At 65.1% G+C, this 15,330-nt stretch overlaps 3 protein-coding genes across 11 annotated transcripts; 2 read left to right on the top strand and 1 right to left on the bottom strand.

Annotated features, from left to right (window-relative positions):
* Positions 1 to 63: 63 nt before the first annotated feature.
* On the bottom strand, positions 64 to 1,969 carry Rnf208 (ring finger protein 208). The gene is made up of 2 exons (XM_004848759.4): positions 1,768 to 1,969; positions 64 to 1,567 (listed from the first exon to the last, which is right to left on the bottom strand). Exon 2 carries the CDS (start codon positions 1,036 to 1,038, stop codon positions 232 to 234), a length of 807 nt encoding a protein of 268 aa, XP_004848816.1. The 5' UTR covers positions 1,039 to 1,567; positions 1,768 to 1,969; the 3' UTR covers positions 64 to 231.
* A 109-nt stretch (positions 1,970 to 2,078) lies between these two features.
* Cysrt1 (cysteine rich tail 1) lies at positions 2,079 to 5,420 on the top strand. Its single transcript, XM_004848758.3, has 2 exons — positions 2,079 to 4,406; positions 4,728 to 5,420. The coding sequence occupies exon 2, from the start codon at positions 4,735 to 4,737 to the stop codon at positions 5,173 to 5,175; it is 441 nt and encodes a 146-aa protein (XP_004848815.1). The 5' UTR covers positions 2,079 to 4,406; positions 4,728 to 4,734; the 3' UTR covers positions 5,176 to 5,420.
* A 4,682-nt stretch (positions 5,421 to 10,102) lies between these two features.
* Slc34a3 (solute carrier family 34 member 3) lies at positions 10,103 to 15,013 on the top strand. Of its 9 annotated transcripts, none has more exons than XM_087182615.1 (13): positions 10,191 to 10,279; positions 10,900 to 11,025; positions 11,166 to 11,252; positions 11,619 to 11,747; positions 11,828 to 11,971; positions 12,048 to 12,159; positions 12,243 to 12,438; positions 12,565 to 12,654; positions 12,761 to 12,842; positions 12,946 to 13,113; positions 13,186 to 13,302; positions 13,380 to 13,504; positions 14,677 to 15,013. In XM_087182615.1, exons 2-13 carry the CDS (start codon positions 10,941 to 10,943, stop codon positions 14,869 to 14,871), a joined length of 1,530 nt encoding a protein of 509 aa, XP_087038741.1. In that variant the 5' UTR covers positions 10,191 to 10,279; positions 10,900 to 10,940; the 3' UTR covers positions 14,872 to 15,013. The 9 variants fall into 9 exon arrangements, with proteins under 9 accessions (XP_087038744.1, XP_021117276.2, XP_087038743.1 ...); XM_013073538.3 differs by having other exon boundaries at positions 14,407 to 15,013; XM_087182614.1 differs by lacking the exon at positions 10,900 to 11,025 and adding an exon at positions 10,700 to 10,809 and having other exon boundaries at positions 10,236 to 10,279; positions 14,407 to 15,013.
* Positions 15,014 to 15,330: the final 317 nt, after the last annotated feature.

The following is a 15,330-nucleotide window of genomic DNA, read 5'->3' as shown; positions in this document are numbered from 1 at the left end:
GGCTGCAGCCACAGGTACCTACCCTGGGCCCCCGGGAGTAAGCCTCAGTCCAGGGGACAGGTGCAAACTTTGGCAGAGTTTTAATGGCAGAGTTGGCTGCAGCGACAGTGCCACACAGGATAGGGCCACAAGCCATGGTGGGTGAGGAAGGGTCAGTGGGTGACAGGGCAGGGCCGGGTCCCTGAAGAAGCAGCAGGTGAGGACCGGAGGCCAGCAGTGGGTAGGTGGGTGCTACATGATGGAGCAGGCAGACAGCGGGTTCCGCACGTGGCAGGTGCATGCGGCCCCACAGTACTGCCTGAAGGTCTGGTAGCAGCTGCCCTCAGGCTCACCTCCCCATTGGCCACCAGATGGGGCGGTCAGTGCTTCGGGCGGCAGGCGGCTCAAGATGGACGTGTTGACGGCCAGCGCGGCCAGGCCGTAGTCGGTGAAGAGCACAGTCTCACGGCGGCAGGTGGGGCAGGAGATGAACTTGTACTTGGGGCAGGACTCATACAGGATCTGCAGACACTGCTCACACACCGAGTGCAGGCAGGACAGCACCCGGGGCCGCCGCTGTGTGACGTTGTAGGTGTGCCCACAGGTGGGGCACTCCAGGGGCTCCCCGGCTGCTGCTGCCCCTGACGACGACGATGATGAGTTGACTGAGGCTGCCGGGCTGGGCCGGATCACATACTGGTTCACAATCACCTCGTCGGCAGGTGCCACTCTGGGGAAGCCCAGTTCCGAGCTGCCTTTGCGGGGTCGCCGTGGCAAGGGTGGGGTGTGGGGCGCCCCTTCCAAGGCAGGCATCTCCCCACCACAGGCCTGGTTGACAATGATCTCTGTGTCAGAGGGCCAGGCACGCTTTGGTGCCAGCGTGGGGGTGGGCCGAGGTGCAGGTGGGAAGCAAGGGTTGGCCGCCGGAAGCTCGGGGAACTTTTCGGGGTGCACGATCTTCATGGCCTCCATCTTGAGGATGACATGTGGGCCCTTCAGGCAGGACATGAGGAGGCCCGGCCAGCCGCTGCCCACCTCGGGCCCAGGGTCAGCTGGCATCCGGCTGCCTCCAGTCACACCAGAGGTTCCGGTGGGCGGGGCAGCCGGGTGGGGGCGAGGGGGCAGACGGGGGAGAGCATCTTGGTCCTGCAAGGGCTGATGGGGCCCCCGGCCGCCCCGCGGACTCCTGGGGGCGGCCGGCGAGACCTGGGGGGGCGGAGTGCCCCCCAGCGGCCACAGCGGCCTCTCCGGTCCAGTCCTGGGGGGAGGCGGAGGCGGGGGCGGGGGCGGGGGCGGCAGGCGGGGGCAGAGGGGTGTGGGAGGCCGCCCTGGCCTTGGGGTCTGGCCCAGGCGCTCACCCAGGGTCTCTGGCTGCCGAGGTTGGCCAGGGGGCGCTGGGGGGGCTCCCCCTGCAGCCCGGGTCACCAGTCCCCGGGCCGGGACATCGGGGCAGGCAGGGGCTAGGTGGGCCCCATGGCTCCAGGACAGGGCACCCAGGGAAGGCAGCTAGCCTGAGCTCCGGCTGCAGGAGTCCCCGGGCTGCAGGCTCCTCGGCGCAAGCAGAGGCGAGGCCTGCACCAGGCCCGAGCTGCGGGCGAGAGGCAGTGTGAGCGCAGCGCCCGAGCCCTCGCCCCCGCCCCGCACAAAGGCCCAGGCGTCCGACCTCTGACCCTGACCTCCGCCGCGGGTACGGATCTCGCGGGCCCGCCCTGGCCCTCCCAGCGCTGGCCTGCGACCCTGCCCGGGCAAGCAGGTTGCCCCGCCCGGCCGCGCCCCTCCCCCACTCACCTGCCCCAGCCTGGCGTCCCTGGCTGCGCGCCGCCGCCCGCCGCAGAGGTTGTTTCAAAGGCAGGCCTGGACGCAGCGCCTGCCCTTGGCCTGCAGCTTGGAAGCTCCCGCGGCGACCCCAGCGATGGCGGGAGCGGGCGGCACCCGGGGGCGCGGGCACGGGGCTCGGCGAGCCAGCGGCAGGTGCGTGCGAGCGTGGCGCGCTCTGCGGCGGAGGCGCGGGGACCGCAGTGCGCGCGGCGCCCGCCCGCGCCCGCAGCGCCACCCCCCCGTCTGGGGACCCGCTCGGGGTCCGTGGGGCGGGGCCAGTCTCTCGCCACCCCTCGGTCCGCTCGGGGCCTGGCTCCCGCCCCCGGGTCCCCCACCGGGTGGAGAGGCTCGGGACCCCCGCAGCGTCCCCGTCCTCACTCCAGTTCTTTGACTCTGGATTCTGATCAGCACCCCCATCCAATTCTGGAAGGGAAACCCTTTTTCCTTACAGTTCGAGATCTCACAATGCCCTCGTGGGAGGGAGGACGTGGGAGGGGTCCCCCGTTCGTCTGTCTTGCGCGTGCCCAGAAGCAGGGTCTCTGCTGCCCCCCAGGGGAGCCGTGAGTGCCTGGGTCACCTCCCTGCTGTGCCCAGGACCAGCCAGCTCAGAGGGATGGGCACGGGAGGTCGAAGGGTGCCAGGGCGTGGTCAGGGACTTAGGACCCCGAGAAGGTGGAAGGGGCAGAAGGGTGGAGCGCAGGCACGAGGAAGGCTGGTGTGTCCCGCCGGCCACGTGCTGGGTGGAGGGCCGCCCGCCGGCCGCGACAATCACCTGCCCGGCATCCAGTCCGGAAAGCACGCGCGCCCCGTCACGTCACGCCGTGTGCTAATCTGACCCACCCGAGGGGAGCCCCATTCCTTTCTGCTTCCTCCTCCTGGCCTCTCTGACCCAGCTACACCCCTGCCTTCGGGAGCCCTCGGGTGGGGAGGACCGAGGACAAGCTAGTGACTGCAGGCTGGGGGCCTCCAGAGTACCATCCCCTAGCCTGCCAGGCCACCGTGCCGTGCAGCCACACCTGTGCCTGCACTGACCCCGGCACGGATCTGAACAGCCCAGGTCCCCTGCAGGCCGCAGCCCCTCTGTTCTCCGCACTGTGTTACTGGCGAGCAAAACAGGGCCCAGCTGGGTGGCCCCTGGGGACCCCGGCGGCATCTGGGCTGATTCAGGGAGGGCAGGTGTGAGGGGTGTGCCCGTGAGCAGGAGAGCCTCGGAAGGCATGGCGGGCACGATGGGGGTGAGCAGGGTGAGGCGGCCAGAGGAGGCCCCAAGCCCACCCGAGAGACTCTGGCTCAATAACCCTAACCCCAACCTTAAACTGGCCCGCGCGCGCCCGGGGAGGTACCGCCCCGTAGGCCCCGCCCCTTGCCTATGGCCCCGCCCCAGGGAGAAGCCCGGGCCGGCCGTTCAGAACCAGGAGTCCGTAGCCAAGCATCTGGGTGTCCGAACCGGATCTTTGGGAAACCCTGAAGCGCAGCGCGGAGGATTCTGGGGAATAAAGTTTCCACCAAGCGCCACGGCCTCGCTCGCGCATGCGCCGGGCTCCGGCTCGCAACGGGGGGCGGGGTTTGCCTGGCCTGATTGATGCTTCCCGCGCCTACGCAGTAGTCCCTGTTCCCTCGCCTGCGAAATCCGGGGTCTGCAGACCCACTTTTCCCCAAAGGCTGGGTCGTGGGGACGGGTGTCCGGGTCGGCCTACCCAGCTCCTCCCAGGCCACCCCGGTCACCGTGGGGTGCGGCCACGTCCGATCTGGTCCTGCCTTCCTCCTGCTTCCCAGGGTGCGAGGACTTAGGAGCCGAGCCCTGGCCAAGGCTGCTCTGCGAGGCTGCTCTGCCGGGCACGGTCACACGGGGGACCCACAGGGGACCCACGCGGGACCCCCAGGCCTGCCCCGTGGTTGCTCCCAGTGTCACTCCACGGCGACCCCGCGAGGGTGCCCGCCAAGGATGGGGCACAGGGCCCGGAGCCTTCCGCAGCCCCCCTGCCCCGGAAGGTCGCTTGAGACTGACTCCGGGCGTCCAGTTCTGGGATCGGAGAGATTTACTCACAAAGGCGTATCAGTCCCTTTTTATTGTTTGTTTATTTATTTATTTACTTAATTTATTTTTGGGACCTGGGGATTAAACTCGGGACCTTGGGCTTTCCAGGCAGGTGCCGGAACCAGTGAGCTAAATCCCTGGCCCACTTTTTATTGTTTATAAAAGCGCCAGCACGGGGCCTGTGCAGTGAGGCCGGGCAGGGAGGAGCGCTACCCTGCCAGGGCCCTGGGTGTGGGGTGAGCAGGGCCTGTGGAATCTGGGGCCTGGTCCCACTTCCTTCCTGGGGCCGTGACCCAGGTCCTCCTCACTGGGCCACGGCCTGGATTCGCGGTCTCTGAGTCACCTGGTTTGGCAGTGCCCCTCAGGCCCACACTGTGGCTGCCGCCCACCTGAGCAGGAGGGGTGGGCCAGGTGCTGAGCTCCCCATTGCTGGGGCCACCTGATGTCAGGAACCCCAGCCTTGAGTCCCGCCCCAGGGCCACACCCTTCCCTAGGAGGGAAAAGGTGGCTGCTCGCCCTGCACACAGGCGCTGGGCGGACTGGGAGGACAGACAGCACCGCTGCACTGCAGGTGAGTCCTGGCCTAGGGGCAGGCCTGCTGGACCCCCGCCCTCCCTACCACACAGCTGCAGCTCCCAGCTCCCCAGTTCCATTGCCAGATCTGTCTCAGAGGCAGTGTCTGGACGCGGGTGGCAGCTGGAGACACTGGCTCTGGCTCACAGCTGGGCTCAGCGCCTGGCACATGGCCTTATACACACAGCACCCTCTTGGTGCCTGGGCTCCAGGGCCTCTGCAAGCCAGGATCCTCCTGGGGAGGTGCTCTCTTGGGCTGAAGACTCCTGGACAGCTGTCCCCACCCCTGAGCCAGTGTCTGTGTCTGCCCACCCTGCAGCCTGGCCATGGACCCCCACGAGATGGTCGTGAAGAACCCATATACCCACATCAGCATCCCCCGGGCTCACCTGCGGCCTGACCTGGGGCAGCAATTAGAGGAGGCTCCCTCCTCGTCCTCATCCTCGGAGACTCAGCCTCTGCCCACAGCAACCTGTACCCCGGTGCCAGCTCGGGTCCTGTGGCCCACTGAGGCTGAAGTGCCCAAGGGAGCCAAGGGGGCAAAGGGAGCTAAGGGGGCTGTGCCCAGCCAGAGCCAGCAGTCCTGGGGGCAGCCTTGCAATCCCTACGGCAGTGGGCAGCGCCCGGGAGGACTGACCTATGCTGGCCGGCCGCCCCTGGGGCGCGGTGACGACATCGCGCACCACTGCTGCTGCTGCCCCTGCTGCTCCTGCTGCCACTGCCCGCCGTTCTGCCGCTGTCACAGCTGCTGCTGTGTCCTCCTCTAGCCCGCCCACTGAGAGGCACCAGGCTCTGCTCTGGGCCGTGGCGGTGCCGGACATTAGGGGCAACCATTGTCAACGGACTCCTGCCACTTGCTGCCCTGGACGGGGACTGTGCCCACCTGGCAGCCAGCTGGCTCAGCGGGGGCTTTTGGAACAGTCATGGGCACTGGCTATCCAGGTGGCAGCGGGGACCCCCTTGACCACTGGCCGCAAAGCCCAGGCAATAAAGGAGGGTGAGCTTTGTGCCAGCGATTCCTTCTTGTTGGCTGGCCCCCTTGGGAGGGCGTCCTGGGCCAGACGACTACGTCTGCCCCCTGCACACATGCGTTTGTGCATGCGTGCGCGCACACACACACACACAGACACACACAGCATCCCCAGCCTTGTGGGACCTCTCAGGGACTGGGAAGCCAGGGTCTAATACATCTCCACTCAGCCTGCCCTGCACGTCTCAGGTCTGCCTAGGGGCTGAGAGCCTGTTCACCACCAGGGCCAGGCCTGCACTCCCTGGGCCGAGGTCAGGACAGTGGACGGGGTCAATCCTCAAGACACGCAGCAAGGGATGCCACAGTCCATTCCTGGGGAGCCCCTGGAGAGGCCTACACCCAGTTGGCAGAATGGTGCGGGTGGGGCTGGTGCCACAGGTTTCAGGGAGTGGAGCAGGACGGCCCAGGAAGAGCCCGGCCCACTGTGAGTCACCTCCCAGTCTTGGTCAGGCGTCTTTTCTGCTGCTTCCCCCTGGGCTGGGCTTCCTGGAGGAGGTCCTGCACTCGGCCTTGAAGGTGAGGCACCTGCAGGGCGCTGGGATGCCAGGGCAGGGAGTGTGCGGAGACCTGCTGTTTCCAGAGTAGGGCAGACACCAGATACAGCACTGAGCGGAGGTGGAAGCAGAGCTGGCCTCACGGGACGGATGAGTCCTCCTGTGGCTGGCCATCCCTGGATGCATCGCGCTTGGTCAGATGGCGGGGAAGGGTGGTGTGTGATGTTCAGAGGTCCTGGGGCATGGGGTAGACAAGTCACTGAGGACTCCTAGCTGGCTCTGGAGGCCGCCCCGACCGGCCCAGGACATGAACCTGTCTGACCAGTCCTGCAGCCGACTGGCAGGGTACCGCATGCCTGCTGGTGGCCACTCTGCCCTAGGCTTCCCTGTGGGGCTGTGGTGGGGTCCCAAGGGCTCTGCCCGCCGGTCTAATCCCACTGGGCCCCCCAGGTCCACCCTGTCCGCAGCCCAGAGCACCTGGCACACTGGCCGCACGTCCCAAAATCATAGCTCCTTTGCTGGCCAGGAGGCTGCAGAGGCCAGCTAGGATGGCCCTGGTGCGGGGACCCGGACACCACGCACAGTACATGAGCGCCACCTCGGGGTCAGGAGGGGAACACCACGGCCCCAGCCCAGGGACCAGGCTGAGACCGGCCACCCTGGCAGGGACTTGCACAGCAGGACGTCCTGCTGCAGAGAAGCAGGGGCTGGGCTCTGCCCCAGGGGGTCAGGCAGGCTTCTTGGAGGAGGTAATGTGCCCTGGGGCTGCAGGGTAGACACTGCCAACAAGGCAGTGGGATGGAGAGGACGCAAGAGGGAGGGAGAGGAGCCATTTATTTTTCTGTGAAGTTGGGGACACTGAACCCAGGGCCTGGTGCATGCTAGGCAAGCTCTCTACTACTGAGCAGTACCCTCGATTTTTGGGGGGGAGAGCATCTCACATAGTTCAGATTGGCCTTGAACTCACGATGTAGCTCGGGCTGACCTCAAACTTGCAGCAATCCTTCTGCTTCAACTTCCCCAGTGCTGGGATTATACGTGTGCACCACCACAGCCGGCTCAAACCTGTTTTTTTTCCTTTTTTTTTTTGCTTTTTTAAGGAGGAAAGGTTTATTTGGCTCACAGTTTGTAAAGGTTTTAGTCCATAGTTGGTTGGCTCCAAGGCAGCATGGCATGGCAGAGGGGCATCGCAGAGGAGAAAGAGTTCATGGTGGGCAGAAGGCAAAAAGCAGCAATCAATAAGCAACCAACAGCAAACCTCTTTCTATCCCTTATATCTTATCCAGACCACCCACCCTTAGGGTAGGTAGCACTCACACCCAGGGTGGGCCACCCTTCATCCTAGCATAGCACCATGAATCAATCACAGCATCATATCTTTGATCCCATCAGCACACACCCTAGATCTAGCTACCTCCAAAAAGCCTATGACTGCACCAGGCTTTGGGGGGGACACTTGGATACAAGCCATAACAATGAGCTAACTAAACCACTTTTCATACACATTTACCCACTCTTATATGTTTAATTCAAGCAATGGAAAGTAAACTAATATGGTGTTTCTGAGTGACATGAACGTTTGACTGAATAAAGTATGTGGGTGAACCTCGTCTAATCAGTCTAAGGATTGAATAGAACAAAAGGGTTGACTCTCCTTCCAGGAAGAAGGAATTCCTTTTGCCTACCTTTGAACTGGGACACTGGGCTTTTCTTGACTTCAGATTCAAACTGAAATGCCTTTTGTTCCCAGCCAGACCTGTTTTTTGAGGCAGGGTCTCCTAGATTGCCTAAGCTGGGCTTGAATTTGAGATCTTCCTGCCTCAGCCTCCTGGCCAGCTGGGATGACAGGCACAGGCCACCATGCCAGACAGAGGGAAGTCTTGGGGGGCAGGGAAGCCAGGTCTGGAGGGCTGGGGAGGGGTCTGGGCAGCAGCACATGTGGAGGAGGGGTCACCTTAGCTCCTGCAAGCGAGTGGTGTCAGATCCAGTTGCACTGCTTTGTGGCTGAAAGGGGAGCCCACTCCACAGCGCAGCCCAGCCCAGCCCTGCTTGCCTCCTGCTGCCTGCCTCCTCGTGGGGGCAGTAATTCGAGCCCAGGGAGGGAGCCCCGGCTGCCCCAGGGCCCTAACCCCCTTTCCAGCCACCTTCTGCCCAGGCACAGCTGCCCAGAGGAGCGCATGCAGGTAAGAGCTGCTGCACCTCGGGCTGGCTGGGTGGGAGGGGTCACAGCCGGCGGGTGGCAGGACGCTGCCCAGAGCACCTCCTGCGGCCCCCGGCTGCCCCCAGGGTCAGCAGCCGCCTTCCAGCCCCGCGGCCTGGTGCCGTCCCCTGGGCCAGCACCCACCTTCACCGCGTGTTGCAGCAGCAGGCAGTGTGGGCTGTGACACGGCCGCTGTGCCCACCACCTCCCTGCCCAGGATGCTGCAGCCTGAGGGGCCTTGGCCCCTGGAGGGGGGGGCGGCCCCCACAGCCCGGCCGAACGACTGCGTCGTCTGCTACTCGGCCTACGACCTCACCGGGCACCTGCCCCGCCGCCTGTACTGCGGCCACACCTTCTGCCAGGCATGCGTGCGGCGCCTGGATGCCCTGGCCCACGGGCAGCGCTGGATCCCCTGCCCGCAGTGCCGCCAGAGCACACCCACGCCTCGCGGAGGGGTGGCCATGCTGGACCTGGACCTGGCCGCCTTCCTGGCCATCAAGGCCGAGCGGGAGCCAGCGAGGGCACAGCCGCAGGGTCCTGCACTCAAGGCCGATGCCGCAGTCACGGAGCAGCCAGCCGCGCTCCACCTCGCCCTGGGCCCCCAAGCCCACTCCCCCCGGCCCCGATGCCCACCCTGCTGCTGCAGTTGTAGCCGTTTATGCTGGGGCCCCCAGCGGTCTGAGCCCTGACCACCCTTGAAGGGGGATGGCTGCCTGGGGCAACCACGGGCCACCCAGAGCCACTGGGCGGCTCACCATCTGGGTGCAGCCCCATGTGGCCCCTCGAGGTGCTGCCAACCCCACCATGGACACCCGCAGGCCACAGCTTGAGGGGCGGCAGCCTTGGTGCCCAGAGACTGTGCAGGGGGCTGGTGGCCTCGCCGACCCTAGTGGCCTGACTGTGCGCCTGCTCTCAGAGTGACCTGAAAGCAGGCCTGGGGTTAGCTTAGAAGCAGCTGCTGGAGGCTGCAATGGCCGACCCCAGGATGCAGGTGCAGGCCAAAGGGCAGGGCCAGGCTGGAGCTGGTCTTGAGTGGGTGGAGCCCTCAGGGCAGGGGCCCCTCTCCCAGGAAGAGGGATGAGCCAGGAGCAGGGCAGGGCTACCTCCTCCATCCCTGACCTACACACAAACTATAAATTTCATCCACTTGGGCAGGGGATTTAGCTCAGTGGTTCTGCTGCCTGCCTCGCGAGTGCAAAGACCTGAGTTTGATCCCCGGTACCAAAAAATAATAATAATAATAATAAAATTTCATCCACTCAACAACATAAACTCCCTGAGCTCCCATCACAGTCTGGCCCTGTTCCAGCAGGATCCCCCATTAGGGCAGGCATCCAGCACGGCATCGTGGAGGGTCAGCTCTGAGCACAGAGAGGGAGTGGGCCGGCCTGAGGTTGCACAACTCAGCTGGGCCATCCACGCTCCCATGCAGCCTCAACACAGACTCTCAGAGGATGCCAGAGGCTAGGGTGCTCGTCCCCCCAGATCAGGGCTGTGGCACCCCACCCTGCAGGAAGGAGCCATTATCTGGGAGCCCTGGGAGCTCCCCCTGCAGGGGGCTGGGCAAGATAGGGAAGGAAGAGAATTCGCTGAGTGGACACCAGGCCTCCTCCTCACCTGGGGCAAAGTCCCCCATGCCCCTGAAGATGAGCCTAGCCCTCCCCAAAGCTCTCTGCGGCAGCCGGGGACACCATGCCCTGGACTTGATTCAGAACCCACTGCCCACTGGAGAAAACCTGCCATGCCTGAACACCTAGTTCAGGGCTTCCCTCCTGCACCTGCAGGGGCAGGGAGACCCCCATGATCTGCAGAGCCTAAGCCTCAGGCGGTATGGACTGTGCTGGGTCACAGACCCCTCCTGCTGGATGTGGGCATCCAGTGTCCAGCCCAGCAATGCCCGCGCCTGAAACGGACTGTATCCCTGGGCGCTCCAAGAGGGCTGCTGACCGGGGCTCAGAGCTCCTACCCCTGGGTGACCATGCCTGGGGGCAGTGGGGCCAGGCAGGGGCTCCCCTCGGGGCCTCAGCACCTGGGTAAACATTAATGGGGCTCAGGACATGGCAGGTCATGTGGGCACCCAGTGAATCTTTGACCTGCAGCTGCTCCTGCTGCCTCCTCCCTACGGGTACCCCTCACCATCCACACAGGTAGGAGCTCCCAGAACCAGGCCAGGGCCCAGGGACAGGAAGGCCGGATGGGACCCCATGCTGAGCCCCCAGGACCCAGGGGCAAGCAGCACCAGCCTGGCCCAGGGAAGACAGAAGGGATCCACAGACTCGCAAGCTGAGCCCAGGGACTGAGCAGGAGGCCAGGCTACAGGGTGGAAGGGAAGGTCCAGAGGCAGTGGGCTAAGGCAGAGCTGCAGGGAAAGGAGCCGCATGGTGGGCTGCGTGCCTGAGCCCCTTGCCTGCTCCTCATCTGGTGCCATTTGTGTCGGATACCCAAGTCTACGCCCAGGTCATCCACAGTATCCCCAGTGACACCTGATAGGAGAGGCCTCAGGGCTCCTTAGCTCTTGGGCAGTGCCCACCTGCACCCCAGAACCCTGTGCCCTGTGCCACCACCAGGCCTGGGAGCCAGGGAATCAGGAGCTCCTTGACTCTGCCCCCTAAAAATTGGTCTGGGCTTGTCTGACACCCGTAAGGTCACTACAGCCACCTCCATGGACAGAGGGAAGGCAAGTCTGGGGGCCTGCAGGGGCAGCGGACGGAGCAGGCCAGGGTGGGGGAGGGTGGGGGCCATCCGCCTCTAACCCGCCCTCCCCTAGCACATCTGGCCTGGTCCCGGGTCTGCCCCTGCCCACAATCCATGCGGAATCCCCTTGCTGGTGGGCAGGTCCCCCACCCCAATCTGGCTACGCTCGACCTGGTGGACAGGAGCCCGAGAAACGCAGGTACAAGGAGCCCCAGACCTCCACCTCCAACGACACACCCCAGACAGAAGAACCCTGTGTCCCTTATGCCCCGAGCCCTCCCTCACCCGAGTCCCCTCCTGGGGGTCTAGAGACAGCCCTACTTGACCTAACCCCCGCAGGGACCTCCAGTTCTGTCCCAGCCTTGGAGGAGGGCAGCATGGACCCCTGGGCCCTCTCTCAGCTGAAGGACACAGGCCAGCTGAAAGGTAGGTCAGGTTTGGGGCGGAAGTGCAGGGCACAGCTCACCCAAACAAGCCCCAGGGGAACCCACCCAGCAGCCAGCTCCCGGGACGCCTGTGGCCCTCTGCTCAGCTGTGCCCCATCCTGAGATACAAGGCCACACTGGCCCTGCCTCCTCTGCCCTGCTGGTGGTCACGCTGCAGGGAACAGGGGCTGAGGACAAAGGCAACCCAGGCCCTGGCCTGGGGACAGAGGAGATGAAAATGGTCCCCTCCCCAGTGGCACAGGAGGGGGTTCCTGGACTCTGCCATGGGGCAGTGGGGAAGGGGTGGAGGGTGCTGGGCAGGTGGTGGTGGCCGGCCGGCCAAGGATGCCCTGCCCTGTGTCCACAGCGTTCAGCATGGCTGGCAGGATGCGCAGGACGGTCGTCGGCCTTCTCAAGGCCTGTGGGCTCCTGTGCAGCCTCTACTTCTTCATCTGCTCCCTGGATATCCTCAGCTCTGGCTTCCAGCTGCTGGGCAGTGAGTGGCCAGAAGGGCAGCGGGGTGGGGAAGGACAGCTGGCCCTCTGCAGTCTCAGTGCCCCTCTGTCCTGGGTGTAGGCAGAATGGCTGGAGACGTCTTCAAAGACAACGTGGTGCTGTCCAACCCTGTGGCGGGACTGGTCATCGGTGTGCTGGTCACGGTGCTTGTGCAGAGCTCCAGCACATCTTCCTCCATTGTGGTCAGCATGGTGGCCTCCAAGCGTGAGTCCCCTCCCCTCCACAGGGGGTGGCGGGCACGCGGGCTGGGCGGGCGGCAGCTGAAGTAGCATCTCCACAGTGCTGAGCGTCCAGGCGTCTGTCCCGATCATCATGGGTGTCAACGTGGGCACCTCCATCACCAGCACCCTGGTCTCTATGGCACAGTCAGGGGACCGGGATGAGTTTCGTAGGTGAGTGGGGCTGGGGAGTCAGGATAGAAGGTGGCAGTGGCCATGGCCAAGGCCACCGGACAGCCTGCCCTGTGTGGCCACAGGGCCTTCAGTGGCTCGGCTGTGCATGGCGTCTTCAACTGGCTCACGGTGCTGGTCCTGCTGCCCCTGGAGAGTGCCGTGGCCCTGCTGCAGAGGCTGAGTGCGCTGGCCCTGGGCGTCGCCCGCCTGCAGCCTGGGGCACGGGCCCCCGACGTCCTCAAGGCACTGACAAAGCCACTCACACACCTCATCGTGCAGGTAAAGCCCAGAAGGGGAGGCACAGCCCCTGCCCTAGCCGGAGAAAGCGGGTGGAGTGGGCACCAGGCCGCCCTGTGCCCGTGGACATTGGGGCTCCTGCTGAGTCTTGGCCCCTTTGCCCCCCAGCTGGATGGCGATCTGATAGCCAGCAGTGCCACCGGCAACAACACCACCAGCAGCCTCATTAGGCAGTGGTGCGGCCGCAGCAGGGAGCCGGTGAGGTGCCCCCGACCCAGCCCTGCCCTGACCTCTGACCTGCTGAAATGCCCCGCCCACTCCAACGGCCTACCGAGCCATCCTGAGTCCTCCCTGCCCCTACCAGAGCCAGGGCCACAGCAATGGAACTGGAGCCCTCAGCCCCTGCGCCGGGAAGAACAGCTCAGCCCTCGAAGACAGGCTGCCCTGTGAGCCCTGCCCGCCTGCCCACCTCACTTCCTGCCCCTGCGCCCGGCCACGCCATGCCTCACCTGCTCACTGCCCTGCCCTGCCCTGCCCGCCTTCTACCAGGCCGCCACCTGTTTGTGGGCTCGGTGCTCACAGATCCAGCCGTGGGCTGCATCCTGCTGGCCGGCTCCCTGCTGGTGCTGAGCGCATGCCTGGTCCTCATTGTCAAGCTGCTCAACTCTGTGCTTCGAGGTCGTGTTGCCCAGGCTGTGAGGACCGTCATCAACGCAGGTGCCAAGGGACCCAGGACCTGGGGCTGAGGGCAGGGCTGGGGTGTGGCTGTGACTCAGGGCTCGTCCCCAGATTTCCCTTTCCCCTTCGGCTGGCTCAGCGGCTGCCTGGCCATCCTCGTGGGTGCTGGCATGACCTTCCTGCTCCAGAGCAGCAGTGTCTTCACGGCAGCCGTCGTGCCACTCATGGGTGAGACCCGGCTGGCGGTGGGCCTGCAGGGCAGCAGGGGCTCTGCCTGGGCCCTGTGCTGACTCCTCACTGCCTAGGTGTTGGGGTGATCAGCCTGGACCGGGCGTACCCACTGCTCCTGGGCTCCAACATTGGCACCACCACCACGGCCCTGCTGGCTGCCCTGGCCAGCCCCTCAGACATGCTGCTCTCTGCCGTCCAGGTACCACCCAGGGGCCCCTCCTGCTTCCTCCTGGCCAGGGCCCCGCCCCAGATCCATCCTTCCCAGGGCCGCCTTCTCAGAAGAGCTGGGACCATGCCTGTGCCTGCTGCCCCTTTCTCTCTCCCTGCTCCTCCACACTTCAACCTGGCCCAGCCGGGGCGGGGGGTTCCAAGCACTGTGTTCCACATCTGCAAGGTGCCTCTCTACCCACATCATTTGCCCATGAGCCAGCTGCTCTAAACCAACAGTGGCCCCCTGAGCAATGGCCATCTTCCCAGCCTCCATCCGCAGAGCCCCACCCACCTATGATGGCCACTCAGGCCATGCCCAGTTGCAATTCTGCTTCCAGCATGCCCCCTCCATTGCCAAGTGCCCCTCTGTGCCCCACTTCCGGGCCCACAGTGCTGCCGATTCTCTCTCTAAAGCACCCTGTGCTGGCTAGAGCTGCCTTCTGCCCAGGTATGCACACAGGTTCAGCTCTGAAACTGGGATCATGCTGGGTTGCTGCTCCCAGGAGATTAGCCATTGCCTGCCTGGCTCCTCCTGAATGCTTGCCCCTGCCCCTCCCAGTGCAGGGGCCCTACCCCAGCCCCTCCTGGAAGCCCCCAGCCTTGTCCACTCCTGGAGGAGCCATGGAGCCCTGGGCCTCCTCCCCCAGCCAGCAGGGATGGAGTAACCAACAGGGGTGCTGGCTCAGACTCCCGACTCTCTGTATGTGCGCTCGGGTGGGTGGTGGGCATTTGCCCACACCTGGAACCTGCTCTCCCAGGGGCCCATCTCAGCTGCAAACAGGACGAACAGGAGAAGCTTCAGACTTAGGCCCTTTCTGCAGAGGCCAGGGGCAGAGAGCCCCGGTGACCCCCCTCACCTGACCCAGGCTCCTGACCCTCCCTGCCCACCAGGTCGCCCTTATCCACTTCTTCTTCAACCTTGCTGGCATTCTGCTGTGGTACATGGTGCCTGTCCTGCGGTTGCCCATCCCACTGGCCAAGCACTTTGGGGACCTGACTGCCCGCTACCGCTGGGTGGCCGTCGTCTACCTGCTGCTCACCTTCCTGCTGCTGCCCCTGGCAGTCTTTGGGCTCTCTCTGGCAGGGGGCACGGTGCTGGCCACTGTCGGAGCGCCCCTGGTGGGGCTGGTGCTCCTCCTCATCCTGGTTAACGTCCTGCAGCGGCGCCGACCATCCTGGCTGCCCCGCAGCCTTCGCTCCTGGGCCTGGCTGCCCCTCTCTCTCCGATCTCTGGAGCCCTGGGACCGCCTCGTGACCCACTGCTGCCCACGCAGGGCCTGCACTCGCCCCCAGACGGCCACCAAAGAGGCGTGCTGCTACGAGACTCCTGAGGTCCTGGCCTCCCAGCAGTTTTGAAGGGTGGGTGCCCGCCTACCATTCCAGCCCCATCGGGCTGAGACTGGTGCTGTTGGAGAGCTGGCCTGCCGTGTGTCCCTGCGGGCACAATTCTTCTGAGGCGCTGCACCCTTTTGCAAATAAACGAGGGTGTTACCCAGGAGTGGTGGTCTCTCCCTAGACAGGGCTTCCAGGGAAGGGTCCCGCTGGAGCTGGAGGCGCGGCTCGATGCTGCCCCTAGCGGACACTCAGGGGCCAGGGGCAGGTGATATTCCTCCCTGCGGCCCTGGGGACAGTCAGCCTGTAGGGGGAGGCCTCTCACACAGGAGCTGGCCCACGAGGTGGAGGGGGAGCCCATTCGCGGCTGCAGGTGGAGGCACTGCCCCCCACCCCCGCGCCCAGGCCGGTGCTCGGAGGGCCGTGGCCTGGCTGGGCCGGCAGCGGCGGGGCGGGGTCCCGCTGTCCCTAAGGTGCCCCGCC

Source organism: Heterocephalus glaber, unplaced genomic scaffold (genome assembly GCF_053883595.1).
Source record: "Heterocephalus glaber isolate CG9 unplaced genomic scaffold, H.glaber_assembly_v1.0 deba00001479, whole genome shotgun sequence".
Classification (NCBI taxonomy): domain Eukaryota; kingdom Metazoa; phylum Chordata; class Mammalia; order Rodentia; family Bathyergidae; genus Heterocephalus; species Heterocephalus glaber.
The sequence above is the reverse complement of the archived record's forward strand: the minus strand, read 5'-3'. Positions and strand labels throughout refer to the sequence as shown.

Coding starts and splice junctions, on each gene's coding strand:
- Rnf208 (XM_004848759.4), bottom strand. CDS start 1,038: ATGCCAGCTGACCCTGGGCCCGAGGTGGGCAGCGGCTGGCCGGGCCTC.
- Cysrt1 (XM_004848758.3), top strand. CDS start 4,735: ATGGACCCCCACGAGATGGTCGTGAAGAACCCATATACCCACATCAGC.
- Slc34a3 (XM_013073538.3), top strand. CDS start 10,941: ATGCGGAATCCCCTTGCTGGTGGGCAGGTCCCCCACCCCAATCTGGCT. Junction 12,655..12,760: donor GCGGCCGCAGCAGGGAGCCG/GTGAGGTGCCCC, acceptor TGCCCCTACCAG/AGCCAGGGCCACAGCAATGG. Junction 13,303..13,379: donor AGCCGTCGTGCCACTCATGG/GTGAGACCCGGC, acceptor CTCACTGCCTAG/GTGTTGGGGTGATCAGCCTG.